Source organism: Xiphophorus couchianus, chromosome 12, assembly GCF_001444195.1.
Source record: "Xiphophorus couchianus chromosome 12, X_couchianus-1.0, whole genome shotgun sequence".
NCBI lineage: Eukaryota > Metazoa > Chordata > Actinopteri > Cyprinodontiformes > Poeciliidae > Xiphophorus > Xiphophorus couchianus.
This window is the reverse complement of record NC_040239.1, coordinates 22,057,316-22,082,425: the sequence shown is the minus strand read 5'-3', so window position 1 is coordinate 22,082,425 and position 25,110 is coordinate 22,057,316. Positions and strand designations below refer to the sequence as shown.

The window sequence follows — 25,110 nt, the reverse complement described above, 5'->3', positions numbered from 1 at the left end:
TTAGAACAATGGTTTTCATTTGTTGGTCATAAATCGTTGCTATAGTTGGAAGACACTTGCACTTTAAACTGGACAAAATTTGATGCGTATCTTAGTTAAGTCATTTGTGAAAATTTTCATTAAAATTTTGGATTTGAAACTTACCCATAGTTGTCTTTAATTAAAGTTAGTGAAGCATTTGAGCTTGAGCAGAATAACTTGGTACATTTTGATGCAGATAAATACAGTGGTGTACACTACACCCCTTTTACATATTTATAGATTTTATGAGACTTAAAGTAAATGCAAACAGACTGATTTCTGCAGATTTCTGGTCAAAAAACTTTAAAATTATTTATCATACTCAACACCTATGCCTGATGTGGAACATCAGATCTGATTGGTTAAACCAATTCAGACCAACTTGATGCATAAAAATACACAAACTGTCATGAATAATATGATTTAACATACCAGGTGATGGCTATAATGAGGCAATTTGTTGAGTTTTATGAGCAAGAACGTGAGAAGGAAGTAAACTAACATGACTGATAAACTGTCCTCACTTTTTAATTTTTCCTCTTTGGCTATTATAAAAATAAATTAAAGCTGCAAGCAGCCTCGGGCGGCCCTCGCAGCAAGCGCCGCTCCGGCCTATTGGCCACCGCGGGGTTTCCAGCCATCGCAGAAGCTCTCGCACGGTTCCCAGAGCCGCAACCCGCTCGCCACCGCAGAAGCTCTGCCGCAGTTTCCAGCACCGCCGCCCGCCAGCCACCGCAGAAGCTGTCGCGCATTTTCCCCGCCCGTCCACCGGGCAACATGCGTGAATGCGTTCGGCGGCGCTCCCCGACGACTGTCAAAACATCTGGTGAAGATTGGTCGATGCATCGAGGAGATATAGCCGATGTATCAACTTAGGGGGCGCAGTGGATTCAAATTACATCTCAAACCCGTTGGGCTCTTTAGAGGTGAACAAAGGTCATACATATCCAGTTTGGCGCCAATCGGATGATCCATGTGTGAATTAGAGCCAAACGTATGAATATGGCGAGGGACTGATATTCGCCATTTGGCCACGCCCACACGGTTCAGCCAGCAGCGAGCATTGACAGAGCTCATCATCCGAATCATCTGCATTAGGTCAAGAGAGCCAGAAACGGAGCTTTCCAAGGAAAAATACGGCACTTCCTGTTCTGAGGGGGCGGGGCTTAGATGACGTCATAATATGATGACGTAGGATCGTCCGGCATCCCACCAGGAACACTCAGGCCAATTTTGGTGCAGCTCGGTCAAAAAACGTGGAATCCAGAGGCAAACGTATACCAACGGCGTTGCAGCCATTGAAAACTCTTGGCAATTTAAAGCAAGTGAGACCAACTTCCTGTCTGTCATCCAACACAGAATCACTTTGATTAGGTCAAGAGAGCCATAGATGGAACTTTACAAGTTCAAAAAATAGCACTTCCTGTTCTGAGGGGGCGGGGCTTAGATGACGTCATAATATGATGACATAGAATTTTCAGGCATCCCACCAGGATCACTCATGCCAAGTTTGGTGCAGAAGCTATCAACCGTTCACAGTAAAATATGAGACTTCCTGTTGTCAGGGGGCGTGGCCTAAGTGCTGTGATCATTTGACTATAGGATATTATTGGACACCAGATGATGATCAATAACTGAAAGTTTGGTGTCTCTGTGAGTTTTTGTGTTAGAAATACAAATTTTTCCTTTTTTCCTGTGTATTACAAAATCGAAGTATTTCATTTGCAGGGCAATGCTGCCCTCTGGTGTCGAATTACTGAAAACGTTTAATTATTTTAGTAATTCGACACCAGAGGGCTGCATTGCCCTACAAATGACGAACATGGACTGTTTATTCTGTTTAACACAGAAGATCTCTCTCATTCGTTCTGAGGGGGCGGGGCTTAGATCACGTCATACTATGATGACATAGAATTTTCAGGCATCACATCAGGATCACTCAGGCCAAGTTTGGTGCAGCTCGGTCGAAACATGTGGAATCTAGAAGCAAACTTATGGCATCGGCGTTACAGGTCACTTCGCCATGCCGCCACACCCAACTGCTTCATCGCAGCCGGTCAGGGCTTGAATCCACAACACACCAACATGTCTTCTGTCTCTGGACACAGTTTCATGTTGATTAGGTCAAAGGGCTAAGATAGCGACCGTTCACAGTAAAACATGACACTTCCTGTTCTCAGGGGGCGTGGCCTAAGTGCTGTGATCATTTGACCATAGGATATTATTGGACACCAGATGATGATCAATAACTGAAAGTTTGGTGTCTCTGTGAGTTTTTGTGTTAGAAATACAAATTTTTCCTTTTTTCCTGTGTATTACAAAATCGAAGTATTTCATTTGCAGGGCAATGCTGCCCTCTGGTGTCGAATTACTGAAAACGTTTAATTATTTTAGTAATTCGACACCAGAGGGCTGCATTGCCCTACAAATGACGAACATGGACTGTTTATTCTGTTTAACACAGAAGATCTCTCTCATTCGTTCTGAGGGGGCGGGGCTTAGATCACGTCATACTATGATGACATAGAATTTTCAGGCATCACATCAGGATCACTCAGGCCAAGTTTGGTGCAGCTCGGTCGAAACATGTGGAATCTAGAAGCAAACTTATGGCATCGGCGTTACAGGTCACTTCGCCATGCCGCCACACCCAACTGCTTCATCGCAGCCGGTCAGGGCTTGAATCCACAACACACCAACATGTCTTCTGTCTCTGGACACAGTTTCATGTTGATTAGGTCAAAGGGCTAAGATAGCGACCGTTCACAGTAAAACATGACACTTCCTGTTCTCAGGGGGCGTGGCCTAAGCGATGTCATAATTTCCCCACAGGATCTTTTAGGACACCTAATGATGATCAATAACTGAAGGTTTGGGGTGTCTGTGAGTTTCTGTGCAGGATATATAAGAGTTTCGTGTTTCATGGCGAGTAGGTGAACTTTGACCCCTGGTAACCCCCCTTCAACAAGCTCATACAGTCACCAATTTGATAACTTTAAATCAAACATGCGTTATGATCAGACTGACCGAGTTTGAAGCCGATCAATCGAAATCCCTAGGAGGAGTTCGATCAAATACGAAGGCTGTAAACGTCAAAATCGCGGTCAAAATCTGAACTTCAATCCAAAATGACCGACTTCCTGTTGGGTTTCGACCATGGCTCTAAGAGACTTTTTTGTACGTCCTGCCAAGATACACATGTGTACCAAGTTTCGTAATTCTAGGTTAAAACATGGCTTGGGGCTGATCATTTAAAATCTCCTAGGGGTCGCTATAGAGAAATTAGGCCACGCCCACCAAATTTTGTTATGAATTCCTGTCGGTGGGTGGATACGGATCCATCCTAGTGAGTTTGGAGCAGCTGGGCCCGAAATTGTGGAATTCAGAGCCAAACGGCGTTACAGGTCACTTCGCCACGCCGCCACACCCACCTGCTATGTCAAAGCCGGTCGGGGTTGGAATCCACAACACACCAACATGTCTTCTGTCTCTGGACACAGTTTCATGTTGATTAGGTCAAAGGGCTAAGATAACGACCGTTCACAGTAAAACATGACACTTCCTGTTCTCAGGGGGCGTGGCCTAAGTGATGTCATCATTTGACCATAGGGTATTGTAGGGCACCCGATGACGATCAATCACTGAAAGTTTGGTCCCTCTATGTGTTTTTGTATAGGAAATATAAGAGTTTTGTGTTTCATGGCGAGTAGGTGAACTTTGACCCCTGGTAACCCCCCTTCACCATGCTCCAAAACTCACCAATTTGATAACTTTAAATCAGACATGCCTTATGATCAGACTGACCGAGTTTGAAGCCGATCAATCAAAATCCCTAGGAGGAGTTCGATCAAATGCAAAGGCTGTAAACGTCAAAATCGGGGTCAAAATGGGACCTTCAATCCAAAATGGCCGACTTCCTGTGATAGTTAGCTTATAACATCAAATGTAAGTTCTGAGTCTTTTGGTGAGCTCTACAAGTGTACCAAATTTCATGTCTCTACGATGAAGTACGTTCATACCATTGTGTCAACAGAAAATTGCTAGTTGCCGCCGTTGAGCAATTTTTTTTGCGATTTTTGCGACAACCTTAAAATTCAAAATTTTTAAATTTTCTAGTCGCGACCGCCAAGTTTGGTGAGTTTTTGAATATGATAAAGCCCCCAAAAAGGCGCCTCTTTGGGGGGGCAGAATCGTAATAATAAGAAACAATACAGATACAATAGGCCTTCGCAGCGCTTTGCTGCTCGGGCCTAATAAACATTGCTCATGTTTAGAGTCTTTCTAAGAAGCTAGCACGTTGTTTATGAAACCATTTCCTGTGTCTCACCTAGTCTTTTTATCATTCGTGGATGCTGTAAGATCTGTAATCAGCTCACTCTGTGGGTCTGCATCCAGATTTGGTTTAAAATATACAAACCTGTTTAACTGCAACTGAGACTTTGAATGTACATTTTAGAGGTTTTTTTTTTAATTTTTCTAACAGATTTTTATGCCAACAGGCCTTGCCATCTCTTCCCAGTTACTTCAGACTTGACTTGTCTGGAATCATGCATAAATTATGACAGAAAAGCTGTTAGTGTGTCTTTAGCTTCAGATAAAATTGTAGGCTGTATACATCTGGCTAAAATATAGATGTTTCATTTAGAGACTGGGTGAAGGTTTGTGGTTTCAGGCTGCCCATGTTTACGAAGGCATGATAAGAAGCACAAAGTCAGTCGTACTAATCACTGATCTGCAGCAGCTTTAATTGCTCATGTTTTTTAGTGTATGGTTTAACTTGTTTTTTGGTACTATGCAAATCTAAAATTTAAAGTTTTAAAGATGGGATTAAGTTGTTTTTAGTGACTTTGAAATGTATGTCTCTTTAATATTTGTTTACTTAAAAATTTTATGCTTTCCTTTCCCCTATCTTGAGTTCCACACAGAGATTTCCATTTATAACCCACTGCTGGCTGCATGCTTGAATCAAACCTGTTGTAAGCATTTACTTATGCATGCATATCCCAAATTCAGATTTTTTAAAATTTATTTATTTATTTTTTTTGCAGGGTAGTAAAAGGCATGGGTCTCTTACATTGTGATTTTTATTGTGATTTTCTTCTTTCTTTTTTTTCTTACAGTGAACATGTTGTGATTCTCTTTGATAAAAGTAAGGAGATTTGTGTGACCGTTTATTGTCCATAATGAGCTACAGATGTGTAATGAGCTTCATATCCACTGAAGCCGTTTGGGGAAAATTCATTGAAGTCTGGAGAAATTGTTTCCCATGGGACCAAAAATGTGTAAATAAACACACATTTTATCCCTCAGATTTTTAATGGTAATGTGTGGTAGAGGCTGACTCAGACCACCTACATTACTTCAAAACTTATTTATTGTTCTAAGCTTCAAGAATCATATATGGTGCATAAATGAGTAACAAAATTCAAAGTATTAGACTCACTGCTAAAACTATTTAAATTAACCTTTGTCTTTAAAACAGATTTGCAAATTGCACAGTCAATGCTTCAATTGTGCTTTTAGAAGAAGGACTTTGTCATCTTTATTTACTCACTTACGATGAAAAACCTTAAGTTGCTGTCCTCAGGTCTCTCCTCTTCACAGTCCTAATTTTCTTATTGTGCCACAACATATTTGCACAACAATGTTGTTGGAGATGATGCAGCATTCAGCAATCGTCTTCAGAGAAATTATCAGATTTTTGTCCTCAGACCTAAGTATTCATAGAGGTATCTGGTTGATTATTGTTGCTGTATAATTTAAATTGTAGAGAGGTGTGAAATGGCACGTATTACTTTACATTATGTCTTATGCATAGTGTAGAGTGATCATGTTATGTTCCTTCCACTGTTCATATGCCCTCTGAGTTTACACACGTGTTTTATATCTGCAGCAGTCAGATGGTGCATGGTTGTTGTGAATGAATGGGGTGAGATGGATGTATTAGCCTTTTTAGCCCAAAATCTGCAACACTTTATTCCTTGTTATTGAAAAGTGAACTGTCATCCTTTTCCCAGAGTTCATATGTGGAATACTTTAGAGGATTTGAAAAGACTTTGTTGTGCTTTTAAAACAGAACTTATTGCTGTAATAGTTGGACACTGCAGTGAGGTTATGATGGATACGTTTGATAGGAAATAAAATAATAGTTCATGAGAAAATGTAATATTTTAAAGCAGTTTTTTTCCCCCTGTATGTTGGGCTGACTTGTTGTTTCAAGTAGCTTTTATCTGAGCTCTTTGGCATCTACCTAATCTAACTCAGTGGAAGGTAATTGCTGGTCTAAGCTACTGGGACTGTATGTTATGCAGTATTATCTTCTTCCTGCTATCTGTGTTTATCAGGGTTCCCTTTAATATTATCACCTTCTGCCCAACAAACAACAATGGTCATGGTTTGTTTAGTGTTATAACGAGGCCCTTCGTAGGCCCTTCTAATATTTTCTGAAAAAAAGGTTTGCATACATTAAGCTTTGTTCCTCCACTCCAACAGAAATGATGATGGGTGCAGCCAGATCATTCTGCTGTTTATAAGACCAGCAGAATAATCTGGTATTACCATCAGGTGCTGGGTAGATGGATCTGATAGTGTTATTATGTGCACAAGACTTCACTGCTCTAGTAGTTTCATATTTGCAATGGACTTTATGGCTCTTGTAAAGATACAGCGGTAGGATGTAACATTTCAAAAGTTAATGTTGTTTGAAGTGAAGATTTGCCTTTTATAGCCATTATGTTTTTCTTATAACCAGGTTTGAAAATGGCAACCATTGCCCGGGTTCAGTTTTCACACGAAGTCTCTCAGTAACAATGGATGAAGTAAAGGTTATTTGGTCGTAATCTTAATTCTAGACCTTTACCAAACGTAGACTGATGGGAAACGGTATGCACTGCTCCAATTTACTACAGAACCTGCTGTACTGCTGGACTCATTTCTGTGGAGAATACAAAATCATCAGTTATCGCACCCTCTCACAGCAGCGCTAGACTTCCCAAAATACGAACTGCTCTAGGCATCACTCCTATGCTGCAGCCAATGCCCTGTAATTGAAGCTGCAGGGTGGTAATGATGATGCAAAGTGGTTTGCTTGGAGCCAGACTGAAGTTTCATCTGCTGGCACCGTCCTCTGTGTCTCCCATTGGCCTCAGACAGCCACCCTTTTACTACAGTTTATCATTTTCTCTGTGTTTGGCGCTTGTATTTTCTATATACAACTTTTGAGTAGTCTGCAACACACAAACTGGCATCGTTATTGATTTGGGGGACTGCAAGATTCCAGCTTGAAATAGTTTTCTGAAAGAAACTGTTTGGTTTTTTCAAACATGTTCCCTTTTCATGGATGAGTAGAGTATTAATTAAATAAAGGGATTATTCAAATAAATATTGGACAGAGGAAACATCTTTTCTGCAGCTGTCTTTGCAGCACCAACCACAATTTATGGAAACGTTTTGGAGATTGAAAAACAAAAAGTTGCTTCAAGTTTTTTGTCTTTTTTTCTTGGGCCAAACTCCACACACAGAAATTAAAAAAATATCCATTTATTTTAAAAATTGTTCTTTACAACCGTGAATATAAAGGAATTCATGATTGTCTCATTTTGAGATCTGTTTATTCAGAACGAACTGGAAAATGTGATTCCACCTTTCCCCAAAGTCACCGTCTTCTTTTCTCATCAAAAACTGACTGTCAAAATAAAGATGTGACTGATGAGACCTCTAATTTTAGTAATGCTGTTTGTAAAAGACCTTATCATATTATAAAAGCATACTTGTGTTTTTTAATGTAAGTGCTCTCATTCCTCTAAATGCTCATGGGTTGTAAAGTGAAAAAGCGGTATGTGTTATTGGATGTGCAACTTGAAGCGAGGGCAGCATACCAGAGACTTGCCCTAATGATCTTGGGTTTGTTGACTATGAACTTTTGATTACAGTTCTGTACAGCTTTAATCAAAGCTTCCTCCTCTTGGCAGCCACAGGAACCGCTGAAAACTGGCTGATATTCCTCTGCGTTCTCTCCCATCTACGGCCATGTTGCTATCCAAGACCAAAAAAGCAACAAAACAAACAGGCTTCCCTACTTTAGCCAGGATCCCTTCCCAGGTCTGCGGCTAGATAAACAAAGGGACATTGTAGGCAGTGCCAAGGTTGGAGTTTTCAAAGGCATTGCAGCTTTAAATCCACCATGAGTAATACATTTGAATGGAGCAATAATGTTTGTAGTTGTAATGAAGGTTCCTACAGTTTAAAGGTACAGTAAGTCAGCTATGCCACTGTTACTGGGCTCATATTCTAGTGATGGATTCTGCAAAATAGTTAATGATAATGAGGTTCCTGCTTTGGTTGTGCAACTTTTAGTTTTTATTCAAAGTAAGTGGGAAAACATGCATTTTTCTTTCCAAAACTACAATTATACTAAAGGGAACCATCAGGGAAAAAAAAAAACTTTAAAAAAAATCATGGCCAAAATTTTTTTATTGTTTTCTTGTCAGGAACATTCAGGCCCTTAATGGGAACACAGGATTGTAGGAAAGACACAAAAAAACAAAATTGTGTGTAATTTGTTGATTTTTACTGAACGCTTTACTGGACGAGTGACTTTGGACAGATACTGACATGGATTCTGAAGCTTCTTCATCAAGTCCAATGAACATTTTTCCTTACAAAAATGTAGCTCAAATGTAGAAGGTTTGATAAACATCAGACTGAGGTTTGGTTGTAAAGGCGGTACCATCATATTGCCCAAAATTATCCTTGCCCAGGGAAGGTTTTAATTGAAATTTTTTATTCAATCATAAGTGTTTTTCTGACAGAAAATGAGAAATAAAATCTGGCCAGTACGTTTGTAGCCTAGAATCCATCATCGTTGTATCCCCAAACACCTGTTTTGATCTCAGATGAGTCTTAAGATTTTTAGCAGTGTGTTGGAAACATTCAATGAATTCAGTCCAAATTGACATATCTGGTAGTTGAAGCAGATTTTGCTGCTGCATGTTGGTGATGCAAAACTCCCATTCCACCACATCTCAATAGTACTTTACTGGGAACACCACTCAAGCACAGTGAACATGTGAAGTCATTTTCATGTTCAATAATTTGTTTTTTAATGGTTTGACCTTTGTGACATGGTGCATTATCTTGTTGGGAGTAGTCATCAGACGATGGGTAACAAAGTGATGATAAAACAAAGAAAAAGGTAAACAATATTTCGATAGGCCACTGCCTGTTTAACTAGATTTAATTTGTGTCAATGCACACAAAGGATGCAAAAAAGATCCCCTAAAGAATAATACAATTAATATTATCCAGTGTGTGAATGAGGCAAGGATGGATCCATGTTTTTATGCCGATTATGCTAAAGTCAGTTGCAACTGAAGTCAAGATTCATCAGATGAGTCAATATTTTCTCAATCTTTTGTCAAATGTTGGTGAACCTGTGCAAATTGTAGCTTATCTGTTCTGCTGACACCTGTTGTGGTCTTCTGCCACTAAATCTCTTCTGCTTCAAGGTTCAACAGGTTGTGCATTCAGAGATGGTTTTCTGCATTCTTTGGTTGTTATGATTGATGATTTAAGGCACTGTTGCCTTTTTTCATCTCAAGCCAGCCTACCCATTCTACTATAAGCATGGCATTTTCATCCTTACAACTGGAAATTTGGCAGTCTGTTTTCTGTGAACCTAAGCAATAGTTGTGAGGGGAAAATCCCAGTAGATCAGCGATCTCTGAAGTACTGAGACCAATCTGTCTGGAATTATCAACCATTCAGTGTTCAAAGTCTCTTAAATCCCCTTCTTTATCCACATTGTTGGGCTTATGCTGAACTTCAAGTTTCATTCACCACATCTAGATGCATAAATACATTGAGTTGGAAGCAATTTTCACTGTTTGTGTTAAGTAATTGAACAGATATGTGCCTTTAAAGTGGCTGGTTTTTCACTCTTCAGCTTTTCTATTGTTGCGTTCATTGCATTTCTCTTTACTCGTATATATTACATTTTTAGACGGTAGATCTTGAAGATCCACGGTTATGTAAGATTCACCTTGTTTGCATTAGCAGGGATTTATATCCACATGCTGTTGGACTTTAGTTGGTCTATCTCAAAAAAGTCTCTAAAGCATGTGTGTCCATCAGGTATATGAACTTTAGATTGCTTTGCAGCAGGAGAGCAAACGAATGAGTAGTTTTGTAGTCTGATGGATTGTCTGAGTCCCGAGTCATATTACTGGGTTTATATAGGGGGAAAAAATTTGAAGGAAGCCGTCCCAATCATCGTTTCTGGTAAAAGCTTCCTGGCATCCACCACTAATCTGCCCACTCTGGAAAGAAAAAAAAAAGGAGGAAAATTGGACTCAATTGAGAACAGAGCTATTGTTCAAAGACATGCTGAATTGGAAGCGGGTGCTGGCATCAACCACAAAAATCATCCATTTCATCCGTGCCACTGCGTTTCTGTGGAGTTCCACCATCAGCTCCGACTTTAGTCTCGCACTGCTTGAAAAGTTGGGTGGAGTCATTTTCTCTCTTGGATGGAGCCTGTGCAGCACTGATGCCAGCTGGTGACTGTACAGGCAGGAAAACTCACTGAGCTTTATTGTGCAAGATGTTTTCTTGAGTTTTCATTACTTTTTAGGGACTATTACTCAAACAATTTCTAAGCTGAAGTTTGAATGTGTTTTGCATTTGATTAACCTTGTCTGTTAAAAATGCTTTTATGGCTGGTCAGCTTTACAGGTGGACATAGTTAGAAAGGAGACGGCCTCATAGTAGTAAAATTCCTGACAATAAAAGTGTCCTGAATGATGTACTGAGCCTTTGTCCTGGGGTTCAGTGTACACACATGTAGTTTATCATTTTAACATAACCTTCTAATACTGATATAATTTAAGTTGAACAAATCCACCATTGCTCTTAATGCAAGTATATGCTTAGGTGTCTTTTTATCCAAGTAGCTGACACATCAATTCGCATCTGTTGAGATACATTGTTCTTTAGTTGATGGTATTCACTTGGTATGTGGCGCCCTCTTCTGGTAGAAGAACGTAATTCATGTAATGAATCAACATTCTCTCCTGATTGGTGCTGATGTAAAACGCATGATGAAAACTATTAAAGGGTTTAAAAGCATATTTATAAAACCAACACTGCTATTAACACAGAACATTTGGAGTGGTTAAAACTAAATGATGGAATGAAGCAAGTTTCTTGCTATAAAAGGTGATCTGGGTTTAAAATGTTGATGCAGGCTGCTGATACTCATCAGCACAGCAGAGATGGATGTTGGTTGTTAATAGAAACTCAGGATATCAAATACAAAGTCAGATGATGTATTGTTTTTGCTGGATGAAACTGTAACATATGTTTCATTCACATGTGATGATGTGTAACCTCTATTGTTTTGTATGCAGTACTTGGGTTATCATTGTTTTTGATTTTTGGATCATGTAGCTGTGTTTTTAGGCTATAACTGATGTCATCTGAGGTTTAGAGCCTGATAGAATCAGGATTTTGCTTTCTGTATGAGCGTAACAGAACCGCTCCCCCTTCTTTATGGTTCTACATCCTCCACACGAACAGATGAAAAAATAATTTTTCTTCAGCTGGCATGAACAAAGTTTGTTCTTCCCAGGACGTTTCATACTTTACAAGACACTCAAGTGCACAGCACTTATGTGCTCATAGGCCACTCTTTCTTCAGTATTTGTTAGTATAGTATCTACGTCCAATTCTAATTTCTGACAAATCACAAATTTGTCAGGCATCGCAGAAGAAATGAGTTAATGCGCTGATAAGCTGCGAGAAGAGAAATGTCATTTTGCTCTTACACCTGTGTAAGAGAAAACAAATTTCTATGTTTTCACAGTCTATGTGTAGTCTTTAATCTGTGATACTTGCTTTTGTATCATTGTACCTTTTTATTTATTTTTTTGTTATTCTTCTAGGAGTTTTTTCCTTCTGACTTCAGACACCCCTCTGGGTCCAGCAGGACACCAACCCCACCAGGACGCTACTCACCTCACAGCCCCATTGACCGCGATGTTCCCATGTCCCCCAGGCGCAGGTTAACACTCCTCATATTGTCACTTAGTTTTTATTTACTCCCCATTTTGTGACCAAATGTTTGTTCTTATATTTTATATTAAAAAGTTTCTATAATTACAATTGAAAATTACTCTAACTCCTTGTCATTTTTCAGATCAACAAGGCTGTATGTAGTTTTATATAACGATTTCTCAAAAAGCATTGGATTTTTAAATATTAATGAAATAATAAATAAAATTCTAAATATGCTTTCTTTGAGATGCCTTGCATGGGATAAATGTTTGAAGTGTAATAAATATTTAATTCAAAAAGTTGCTTTTAATTAGAAGTACGAATTTGAACAGCTTGAAGAAAATTGTTAGGAAAATAAAAATAATTTTTCAACAAATCTTAAGTCAAGCAATCATTTAGAATTGGCTTTAATGACCAATTTTATGTGCATAAACAAGAAACTTGACTTCAGCTTCTCAGTTTAGCTACATATTAACTTTAGATGAGGTTAAAAAAAACTAAAGAACACCATGTGCACTATTTTTTTTAAATGTATTGAAAATATACTTTTTACACCAGAATAAATGAATGATTACAAATAAATGTCTTGATATTTAATTAAAAACAAAACAGTGCCATTTTTCAAGTGACATGTGAGTAAACCTAAATAATAAAAAATATAATTATTGTTGATTTTTTTTTTACATTGCCAGCTGTATGAGGAATATTGTTTTGTGAGAACAGCAGAGAAATTGTTGATTCCTTGTATTTCCAGTCAGTCCATGAGAAAATATAAATGGCATCCTGGCCAAAACTGAAATCGTAGGATGTTACTTCTGTATTTTTATCATAAGGTTGAGAGTTTACTATACACCATCTGATGGTGATCATTCATCATCTCTCATGGTGTTTGTCAAGAAAATGCCTGCAAAATTCAGGTGTGAAAGCCACTTAGAATAACACACTCTTTATGATGTTGTTTGCCCAGATATATATGGTTTTAAAAATGGAATTTAAGTCTTTGTGTTTAACTTTTTTTTCTCTTTGATTAAAAATATATTTTCTGGAGAGATTTTCTCCTACTCTTAGCTAATCTTTCTCTGAAAGGCCTGTGTGGAAAATGGTTTAAAACTGGAATTAATTTCAGTGTGAATCATGTATTTTAATGATTTTGTTTTTCAGCTATGCAGCTGACTGTTTATTCTCATTATGAGCATCCTGGAGCATTCTAGCAGCTTCCATGTTTTTGCATGCAAGCATGTAGAAACATCTGACTGAACTAATGAATAGTGATAAAATGTTCAGCCTTCGGGAAGCTCTGTACAGTTTCACTCTGCAGAGTTTCGGAGCCGCACCCTTGGCGTTGATGGAGCTGTAATTTGACTCATTTTCCAGTGTTCAAATGCTGCCTCCTGACCTTTGTTTGGAATGTATTTTGTTAATGTAAAAAAAAAGTTTCTTGTAGTTCCTTTTCTAATCCTTTCGTCCAGACATTCTGCTGCAGAAGCTGGTGTCTGTGTTTTGACCGCGCAGGACAGTTTGCTTTGGCCCTGGTTCCCTGCTGGTTAACTCAGGCTACCCACAGGTCATGTCTGCAGCTGCAAGTCCTGTCCAAGAACTTGATATTCCCCAAAAAAGAGCAATTATTTCTCCCCCTGATTGGCCCCCTGTCTGTAGCCCCCAGCCAGCACAATAAGCCTCTCCCCGCTTGTCTGCAGCCAATCAGAGAAGCAGTGACGCCTCCTTCATGCCGCGTGGCCAATGAATTTCAGCCCGGGGCACACCTTTCACTCACAATCTTGTTTTTCTGTCTCGTCTGGTTCAGAGTGAAGTCTTTGATAATATTAGTTTTTTATTTTTCCATGTTCTGAGTTGTTTCACAGACTTAGAAATTACAGGGGCTTTTTTGCAGACTTGTGCTTTTCCTGTGACTTTTTCTTCTTTCTGGGGTGAGTCATTGAGTTGTCATTTAGATATTAATTCAGCACAAAAGTTGGATTTGTTTTCTTTCTGCCAGCAGGAAGTTAGGTCCAGATATTTAGCGGTCTGAACTCTGTTTTGGTTTTGTACTAGATTATCATTACTTCTCTTGGCCTGCTGCAACTTTGTGTCAGCGGGCACTATCTTTGTGTCATAGATAATCTATGCAAGTGCTTGTTGCAGATGTGATAATATTTAACGCCACTCAGTGTTTAGGACGTATCGGTGCATTTGGATGTATTAAATCTGTACGTTTTTAAATCACCTGTCAGTGTATGTGACTGCTTGTTAATGTGGGTTTGTTGTCTGTTCCTGTTTTTCAGCTGTTTTATGACTGTTTGTTAGAATAATGTGAGAGGAAAAGGGGGAAATGGGTAGCTTTGGGTGGAGCTCTGCATGTGGAAAACTTGGAGGTCGTGCTTCAGAGGTCTGTTTCCAATCTGGACCTCTGCTCATTGATGCAGAGGAAAGGCCCAAAGCATGTTTGTTTTTTGTGTCCTGTTGAAATCATGTTGATACAGAGTCCTGTCTGAAGCTGATACAATTCAGACAAGCAAGCATACAAAAAAGAAATAAAAGTTTAACTCAGAAAACCTAAGCTTATAAGCTTTTGTACAAAAGTCCTACTTGGTTAAAAAACAACAACTTTTTTTTCTTATGTTTATCAATTCAATCAAACTAGTTTGAAAGCCTAAATACAAAATTGTAAGATGAATAAAGATTCCTCTCCATTTATCATTTCAGCTGTGCACGACATGTATGTCGATTTATTAAAACACGGATATCAAAGATTTTAAATTATCTTTATTTAATTAAAATTCTAACATCTAGTCAGTATTTTACATTACCTTGTTTTATGTTTTTTTTTTTTTTTTGGTGTGTCCATTTATTGGTGAAACCATAACATCAGTTTTATGAAATATTCAGGTTTTGTAATTGCTGATTGTAATCACACCTTTATATATATATTAGCTTTTTATATATAGAAATATATAGAAATTGTCTGAAAGAAGGGAATTTGGATATTTGTGAAGAAATAAGTGTCAAAATATTTTAACATGTACTCCTAAATGGAAATCTATTTTTTTATTAAGTTTGTTACTGATATGCTTCTAAAAAATAATGAAACACAAATTCAGCATTCGAAACGAGGTCCTTCATTGACCCTTTGCTGATATTACATTGACCAGCTTGAGCTGCAACCAAGCTGGTTGCTGTTTTGAGGGTGAGCTCATTGAATTGTTGAAGATTCTTCCTGCAACACGTGTGTGTTGATGGCTAACTCTCCAAGTATTTTGCTGAGTGGCAACAGGTTGGACAGCCTGTCAGGTTTCGCTGACTGATTCTGAGCGACGAGTTGTCAACAGGCGCAAGGCACCAAACACCTGGCCTTACTGGAGAATACCTGCCCAACCAGTTCCTGCCAACGGCAAACACTCACATCTACCGATAGCTTTTGATATGTGGAACCAGTGGGAGGGACAAACATTATTTTATTTCTTTGTCCTAATTTTAATAGTATCTTAGTTCAAAGTTCAGTTGCTTGAGTAGAAGCATGAAACCAGTATGATCACTATTTTGAAAATCTTATACAGGATTATAAGGCCAAAGGATTAATGTTGATTATGTCATGTTTGGGTGGAAACTAGTTTGACCTTGGGTTTCTAGTGTTTGCTAAACTGTTGTCTATGATATTCTGCTTTCCCTCTGCAGTAGTTCCAGTTCTGACTTTGCCATGCAAAGGTTTGACAGGAACTCGGAGGTGTACAAGATGATCCAGGAGAACAAGGAGTCACGCACGCCACCTCGTCAGTCCAACACCTTTAAAATGCTGCAAGAAGTGCTGGAGGCTGATGAGAAAGGTTAGAAGCATGCGGATTTGCAACTCTGTGGGGGATTGACATCAGTCAGGAGAATTGTTTTGTTTTTTTCTAAATTTGAAAGGGGGGGAAAAAAAGTTGGAAAAGCATGTTGTCAGAAAGTCTTTATCAGCAGGTTTGTCTATATCTATGTTTGTCTTCAGAGGCAGCCCTGCGGTTTCCGGGGAAGCTTTCCCCCAACCCACCGAAACAGAGCACATCTGTTACAGGAGCCAGCAAACACCACACCTGTGAGAAGTGTGGCACAAGCATTGTGTAAGTCCTCCTGTAGTTTTATTACCACTGAGGTAGTGTATGGTTTCCATCAGAGGTTATGTTCACACACCAATCTTAATGTTGCGTTGAACTTTTAATAATGCATTTGAACAGTTATTTATCAAGGGTTAAAGGAGTATACAACATTAAAAAATCAACTAACTTTATAAACAAGATGTGGATGCATAAGTTTGAGTTTGTTTTGTATTTTTTCTCTAATCCAGATGAGGTCAAAACTAAAGAAACACTCACACATCCCCATTGATATGGATGGATACATGTCCTTTAGCAAGTTGCTAAGCCAGTCTTTTTGGAGATATAGACATTCTTTTTTTTAATTCTGGCTGCATATTTGACCATAAATCCGTCCATAAATTGTAGAGGTCATTTATGTTGGTGGGTTTTCTGGCACAGGCTAAACTTTTTTAGCATATTCCATAAACTTTCAATGGAATCAAGACCATTCAATGAACTTAATGTTAGCCTGCTTTATCAGCTTTTGATTTGGGATCATTGGAAGCTTGAACCATCAAGCTGTTGTTTTTAGATAAGCTCTCATATTTGTCCTGTGCACTAGTGCCAGTAAAACAAACCCTCAGCATGATGCTGCCTCCGCTATGCTTTTTAGTTCCTGTTCAAATGTTCTCCTGGAGTTGAAACATTCCTACTGCTTAATCATTTTCAGCTAGATAATAAAGATTTTTCCCCAAATACATTTGACTTCTCCATTTGGGCAGCTGCAGTTTTCAGTCAATCTTTCATCACAGTTTTTGTGCAGGTACTTCTTTCTTGTCATCTTTATGATCCATAAGACACTTGACCATGATGCTGATGTCCCAGCAGCTTCCACTTAATGCCAAGTCTGAGCCTTGGTGGTTCCTGTAAATTAAAAATGTCTGTCATCTCTGACCTGTAGTTTTTAAACAGGTTCAATGTACGGATTTTAAAACAGAGATTTCTTTCTACATCTACAATCTGAAAACTGTTTTCCTGTTGTGAGTGACACAGGTTTGAGCTTTGATGGACTATACATACAGTTGGATGTTTGGAAAGGTCAATGATCCCAAACACACACATGTAGATACACACACACATATGTTTGCGTGGCTATCTTTGTGGGGACTTTCCATTGCCTTCCATTTATTTCTACAGCCTAAACCTTATCCTTAACCTAACCCTAACCATTACATACCTAATCCTAACCAAAACTCAATTCACACCTTAGTCCTAAATCTAACCTCTGACCCAAAAACAGCGTTTTCCCTTGTGGGGACCAGCCTGTGGAACAAAAAATCCACAAACTCAAACTTGGGCACCCAGTTCTTGTCTTTCCAAGTTCTTTGCAGTCATTAGTTGCATGATTCCAAATTGGAAAAATACATTTATATGGATCATTGAAAGCTCAGAATTAGTTACATTTATGCCAAATAAGAATATGTAAGCTCCTCAAATTAGGCTTTTTGAGATTTTCCACATTGCTGAGGCAGTGGAACATTCGTATTTATGAACCAAAGGTTTTGTTTTATGTATCTATCTTTTGTATGGTTTTTTGTGAATTTAATATTAAATATACATTAAGGGGGTGCTTACAGAAGCACCATCTGAAATTGATAAACATATTGTACTTACAGAAAGAAATTTAGTAAGAACTGGAAAAAGGACGAACCTTTGAATAAAAAAAGTGGAACAGACTGCATTTATCCGGCAGAGCGAATCAGAGAAGACAGAAAATAAGATGCTTTTCAAATATCTGACATGTTTACTTCTCTATTCAACTCCACAGGACACAGGCAGTGCGCATCACGGACAGCTCCTTCCGTCATCCGGAGTGCTACACCTGCACAGATTGCGGGCTTAACCTGAAGATGAGAGGTCACTTTTGGGTTGGAGATGTAATGTATTGTGAGAAGCATGCCAAAGAGAGGTATCAGGGCCCAGGCAACTCCATTCAGACCACTGTGTCCCCCCGCCAATGAGTTGGCCCCTGCACGCCTGCTCCACTCTGCGCAGAGTGCTGCTTGCCTCAATGAAGCACCACCTCATCTGACTCACCGATACGCCTTGGAAATATTTTTTGTGGGGTTGACATTACATTAATTTCTGATCTTTAATCTTTAATCAAATAATGCAATGTATAATATACACTTTATTGCCTTACTTTTTGCTTTATGAGAACTTTTTTCCCCAATATGGTTCATCCTTCATGGTCTCTGTCATTCTTTGCCCACATAATTCTCAGGCCAGATTTAAGAACACAGATGCTTTAAAAAAAAACATGTATAAAAAATGTTTAAAAAAAAATGAGTAGAACAGAGGATGAGAATTTTCTGATTGAATAAAAAAAGGGACCAATAACTAATCAACTCTGAATGCTGCCTTAAAGTTGTTCAGATGGTGCTGTGCAAGTGTGCGAGTGTGTGTGATTGCATGCTTTCTCATGCAAACACTGGTTAAGCATTGCTTCATTTTGTGTGTGTGTGAATGGTTGTGTGTGTTTCCACATGACAAAGTCTAGAAAAAAAGATGGTTGCCAAGTTATTGTAGAGTTGTGGAGAATGGCTGATTCAGGGCAAAATGCTTCTTGAATTTATCTGTACTTATTTGTAAAATGAAATGATAAGAATCGGTAAAGCAAGGGGCGCAGGGCTCTGCTTGTTTTTTGGCTCTTTTGCTAATTTAGAGGGACAAAATATCTTTTCAATATATAAATATTTTTGATATTCTTTTGATGATGATATTATAATGTAGATCATTTAAAATGCATATTGTAAGCATGGGACAGTTGATGTGATACAAAGTTATACTGCAGCACATGTCCAGTTCCAGAAGTACTCGGAGATGGACTTTAATCTTCACATTTTTTGTGGAATATAATAAAGTTGCACAACCTGAAGTCTCTCCTGGGAGGACTTTGAAGGTCTGTTTAATGTGTGACTAATTTCCTGCCTTGTCATTTTTATTGGAGTTATGTTGGTTAATTTATCTTATGCCTTCTTCAGTTCACAACTGCAACAATTGTGTCAATGCAACTCATGGGATTTTAATATATATATATATATATTTTTTTCTTTTGTTACAGCTAACCAGTTAAATGTTTAAAACAGTTGGGGTTTTTTTAAAATTGCGTTTGACCTTATGTTCATTTGTTACTCCAACCATACAGGTTAAGCTCCACTGAAGGCCCTTACATCGAGAAATCAAAATATTTATTCAAACTCAATAACGTCTGGCAGCATTAAGGTTTTATTAGTGTGATTAATGTAAAGTTTACAGTAGTGGGTTAGGACAGGTTATAATTAGTACTGACCTTAGTTCATCTCGTAACACTGAATTTTAATGTAAAATATTACACTTTCAATAAATGGTTACACAATTCTATTATCTACCACAAGATGGTGCTATTTCTACAGTTTTTAAAAAATTATTTTATCCATGTGGATTTGGGGAAACTGTGTGTAGACTCGGTAAGCTATTTAACCCTGGTCAAAATGTGTAGTAGTAACAAATGTTGCATTTTGCAAACTTTTCAGCAAGCTTTTGTTTTATGGTGACAATTCAACTTGTTTTTAAATGATGGTGCTCCACCATCTTTTTTTCTTAAGAGATTAGAGCTTTCATATGTCCTGTGTTTGTCCTTCAATGTAACATTTTTGATCCTTGTGTAATTTTTAGAGCATCTTTCAGGTCAACTGCTTTACAAGCCAAAAGTGATAGAGAAGTTATTCAAGAGTATATAGCGGATGGACAAACTATAAATTATTTTGAGCTTTCAGAATTCAAGCTAGAAGCTGATATTTAATGAGCAAGAAAACACAAACATTACTGATTCAAAAAGTCGATTTTACATAAGCCCCCCAACCAACCTTTTACAGAGTAGCAAGAGCTGAACTACTGGGAGTCTCTGTTGCCATTTTCTATTTAATGCCACTAGGTGTAACTGTGTTATTAAACACAAAGTTTCCTGGCTGGAAGTGGAAGAAACACAATACTGTACTATACCTCATCTCAACAGTCACTTGGTCTGTTGCTCTTAATTGTGCAGAGAAAAGTTTCCTATGTTTTGATTATTTCCTCTCAACCATCTGTGGGACAATAGGAAAATCCTGTCCCTCTGGAGGAATCACTGCTCATACCTCTTTTGAACTGCTATCTCTTAATATTTGTCACCCAAATCAAACATTAGCATAGTTTGTCTTTTTGCACTTCCAAGCCTTGCTACGTTTCACCTCTCTCTCTCTCTCTCTCTCTCTCTTCCAGTGTTCTCTGCTTTCTCCATTCTTCACCTGGGATGGAGTCCAGATGTGGAACAGAGAAAGGAGAGATTGCTTGCTTAGCTATACAGGGCGAAGGGGGTTGGGGGCTGCAGAGAAAATGTTGGAACGACATTAAAGTTTGTCTGGATACCATTAAGTACAATTTGATGTAATGTGCAGTTTGGGACGCAATGTTTAAAATGGAAACTGTGCTCTCCAGATGAGAGAGATTTGGGCCTTGTGAGGCTGGAGGGGGGTGTTGCACTTGAAGCCTTATTTAACAGCTTGGATAAACACCCCTCTGTTTCATTACAGAACAGGCGCCCATCTACTCCTTGTGCTTTCTTTTAGTAACCATGCTGGCTGTCTGAGCCTGCTCCAGAGTACAGTATCACATACAGGAATAACAAACCGGGGGTCTGCTGCAGGGGTCAGAGCACAGTGCACTATTATATACTGCCAGGCTGCTTGCATGACTGGGGAACCTGTAGTTTGAATGTGTTAGTGAACACATGTCAAGCCCAATTGCAAGAAGTAACCTTTTCAAAAGCTTTCCTCCTGCACCGCCTTGTATTTTGAAACGCTCTCCAGATTTGAATCACCACAGCCTCTGTCCTCCCAGGCCTCTCGTATATCAAAAAGTATTTTTAAAACAGAAGTAATCTTCTGTATTTTCGGAACTTTTTGTGCACACAGCTAAAAAAAATAAAACTGAACCGCAGACCAAAGTGAAAGATAAAGTAAGTGGAGCTCAATTTGAAAAAAAAAAAAAAAGATTGAGGTTTGGGAATATTATTTTTTCTTTCAGAGTAGACCCGGGATTAAATCAAAGTATTCGTTTGTGCAAACACATTCGGAAGATCTGGAAGTCCATATATTTCACTACTCTTACAACATCAACAACATGGTATGCAAAGAGCAACACTCTCAATCTCAGTCAACTTTGAAACATTTATGTTTAGTTACAGCTTGACATGTTTGAAGTGGACAAAAACCCATTTGTATTCAGAGCCAGCAGGGTTTCACTGCATTAGCTTTTTGTTGTGGAGATTGCTACAAAACAGGCCGGCATTATTACTATGATGAGCTTACTGTTGTCTATGACATCCAGTAAGAAGCAAAGCATTAAGGGAATAAAGATAAGTTTCCTAGAAAACATTCTAAGTGGGCTTTGGTGGAAGAAAAGATAAAATATGCGTCTTCCTCTTTCACCTGGGTATAAATATAATCCATCGTAGGTCCCACTCTTCAAAATGGGAAAGACAAAACAACATGTCACTTACTGTAAGGCAAATGTCTGATCTTCAAAAATCAGAAATAGGCAACAAGAAAATATTTACTGAACCAAACTGGCCTTTGGTGAGAATCAGGTTAACTACACCAAAGTTTAAAACAACTAGAGCTAAGGCAAACGAGGCTGGACAAATACTCAGGTTTATTTTACCAACACATGCAGGGATGAAGAAAAACATCTACAAAGCAAGATGGACAGGTGTAACATCTTGGGGTCATTATGTGTCATTGGCAACCGTTTGGGTATATTCATACCGACCGATTGTCTTAGAGTGACGGCAAAATAAATCCTGTTCTGTCCGACCATTACAACTGTAAATCTGTAACTTTGAATTTGTTCAACTCTATTGAGGCTTTATCAGAAACCCGGACAGAAGAGATTAAGGTTGAGCTTTTCACCCATTAACATTGCACTTAGTTTTGTCAAACATAAAACTCTACTTAGTTGAAGTAGACTTGAAATGCAACAGTTTTTTGTACATTCTCCTCCCCCCAACAAGGTGATATGAACCTTTTTAGGCTGCATGATGTCTTTAATACGGTGGTTTTAAACTAAATTTTGTACTTTGTCAAAATACTTAAATTGAACGAGGGGCTGCAGCATACCTCGACTGGTCACTGGGTGAGAGGCGGGGTACACCGTGGTCAGACCACCAGTCCATCACAGATACACAGGACAAACAACATGCACAAAGGCTCCAACCAATTAATCTAACATGCAAGTTTTTGGTGGCTGCACAGTGGCGCAGTTGGTAGTACTGTTGCCTTGCAGCAAGAAGGTCCTGGGTTCGATTCCCGGCCGGGGTCTTTCTGCATGGAGTTTGCATGTTCTCCCTGTGCATGCGTGGGTTCTCTCCGGGTACTCCGGCTTCCTCCCACAGTCCAAAAACATGACTGTTAGGTTAATTGGTCTATCTAAATTCTCCCTAGGTGTGTGTGTGTGTGTGAATGGTTGTTTGTCCTGTATGTCTTTGTGTTGCCCTGCGACAGGCTGGCGACCTGTCCAGGGTGTACCCCGCCTCCCGCCTGGAACGTAGCTGGAGATGGGCACCAGCAACCCTCCCGACCCCATTAGGGACAAGGGTGAACAGACAATGGATGGATGGATGGATGCAAGTTTTTGGACTGTGGCAGGAAGTTGGAGAACCAACGCAAGCACAAGGTGAACATGCAAAGTCAGGTTTTTTTGGGGGTTTTGCTACATGAGTGGTAGCACCAGACAGTCTAGGAAAAATGACCTCAAATCAAATCAAAATCAAACCCCATTAGAAACTCGTAGAGTGAAGTGGACAGAAGTGAGCAGGGGAGACCTGAGAAGTGGACGATCTGGAGACACTGTGGAAAATAAAATATACTGCTCAAAAAAATAAAGGGAACACTTTAAGTGTTAAACACCTGTTTAAGTGTTCCCTTTATTTTTTTGAGCAGTGTAGTTTGCTGTCTTGTGTGCTCCAACACTGTAAAATGAACAGCCTTGCCAACAAACACTTATCACCAGCATTATTACAGCTCCGTCTTTGTTCGTTTTCACGCTTACAGTGCTCTATTTGATCATAAGTCTTTTTCCAGGAACAATACAGAATTTAGTGAAGTGCACCCTATCTATAAAAGTCTTTGCTTCCTCTCGTTCCCGCCGATTGAATGGACAGTCTTTGATCTGCTCAGGCACACAATGCACCAGAGGCTTTCAGCATTCATTCATAACTTTACTTTGCTCCTCCAGCCCAGACACACATTGAAAGCAAGAGCTTCCTGTGTTGTAGATGGAGGCAGCTAATTCAAAACAATGTTCTTGTCCCTGTTCTTTATTGCGGAAATTTTGCTTTTTCCGAAAGCTACTTGTTGTTATATTAGTTTCCCTGCGTGACATCATGGTTTAGCTTATACTTTATTTAGTTATCTTGAAGTAAAGAAAAACTGATGAGACACTCAGTTTTCTTCCTTCTGCCCATTAGCTAGTTTATTTTATTTATGATATAGTTATTTAAACTATTAAAGGCTCAATATATTTGCTTATCTTTAGGACAATACCTTTCAATAATTCAATAAAAGTTAAATATGCTATCTATACTTTAAACTAATTACACACTAGGTGATATAATTTTACTCTTATTTCTAGTAATTTTATTATTTCTAGCACCTTCTCAGAAGATTTGACTATTCATAAGACTAATAAAAAAGTTCAACCTGGCCGAGAGCATGTAGTGATTGTACTGTACTGCACATTTACTCAAGACGTTACCATGGTTGCTTGTACACCAGGAGATCAGCCTGTGGTTTTAAAGTAAGTATCGGCATTCCTGGCAGTACGGAGAGGTGTCAACTCTTGAAGGAAAACAAAATCAGCATCTCTAAAAAGATTCTTGGTATAAGGAAGGAGGAAATGGTCTGAAATGTTGTGACTGCACTGAGTTTGGACTTGGTAAAATACAGTGGACCAGCAGCAGTAAATGACATGCCACCCCAAATCATCTCTGCCTGTGGAAACTCAATAAGTGTAAACTCCGTTCCTCTCCAGTTTTCCTCCAGACTCTGGAATTTTGATTTGGAAGTAAAATGTGAAATTTACTTTAATCTTATCAATCATCCTTGATAAGACATTTGGTTCAGGAATGACAGAGAACCATAAATGTAAAAAGTGAAGCCCATGTCATTGATGCGTTGGTGCGTTCAGCTCTTGAAGAATTGACTCCAGCTGCAGTCCACCTTTTGTGTCTCCTCAAACACTTGCACAATCTTTACTTCAAAACTCCTTTCCAGGCCGTGGTTATAGCTGTTTGCTTGTGCAACATTTCCTACCACATTTTTGTCCATCCACTCGACTTTCCGCTCGGATGTGGCTCTCTGTGAACAGTCAGCTTCTTAGGGAAGCAACTTTTGTGAGGGTGTCAGTGTCTTCTGGATTGGTCAGTTGGTAGTTTTCTTTGGGATTAGACAGGACTATTCCAAGCCTACAACATCAAAACACAACAGTTTTGAATTAGAAAGGATTTTCATTGCTCTTATGTAATATTGTAATTTTCTGAAAATACATTCTGGGCTTTCATTACCCGTAACTCCGTAAATTAACCGTAATAGACTGTGGTAGTATATTTCTGTAATATGAGTTCAACTGTTTGTTTTTCAAGCAGCCGTATCATGTATTGTAACTGTGGGGAGGCAGAGCACAGAACACCTTTATGTAATTACTGTGGAGCGCAAAAACACAAAATAAAATAAAAATAATAATAATAATAATTGTCTGAGGTGTTATAGGAAGTTGTCCCCTAACATAATCATCCAATCAGGGCCTCATTCAGTGTTGGGTCGGATCTGGGACTGTATGAAGTGATTTCTGGTGGGATGACCCTGATCCGGATGCGCTAGGACCGCGGGGAAAAGAGCGCAGACGGGGAAGG

The 25,110-nt window shown here is 38.9% G+C and overlaps 1 protein-coding gene and 1 long non-coding RNA gene across 3 annotated transcripts in view; both read left to right on the top strand.

The window, feature by feature from the left end:
• Window positions 1-19,104, top strand: part of pdlim2 (PDZ and LIM domain 2 (mystique)) — a 41,952-nt gene extending 22,848 nt beyond the window's left edge. For both annotated transcript variants that reach the window (XM_028033944.1, XM_028033945.1), the window contains exons 7-10: window positions 11,961-12,079; window positions 15,745-15,893; window positions 16,055-16,166; window positions 17,950-19,104. In XM_028033944.1, the coding sequence (XP_027889745.1) occupies window positions 11,961-12,079; window positions 15,745-15,893; window positions 16,055-16,166; window positions 17,950-18,142 (573 nt within the window). In that variant the 3' untranslated portion in view covers window positions 18,143-19,104. The remainder of the gene's footprint in view (window positions 1-11,960; window positions 12,080-15,744; window positions 15,894-16,054; window positions 16,167-17,949) is intronic.
• On the top strand, window positions 1,870-3,529 carry LOC114154647 (uncharacterized). Its single transcript, XR_003597587.1, has 2 exons — window positions 1,870-2,033; window positions 3,426-3,529. It is a non-coding gene; the product is annotated as an uncharacterized LOC114154647 (long non-coding RNA).
• Window positions 19,105-25,110: the final 6,006 nt, after the last annotated feature.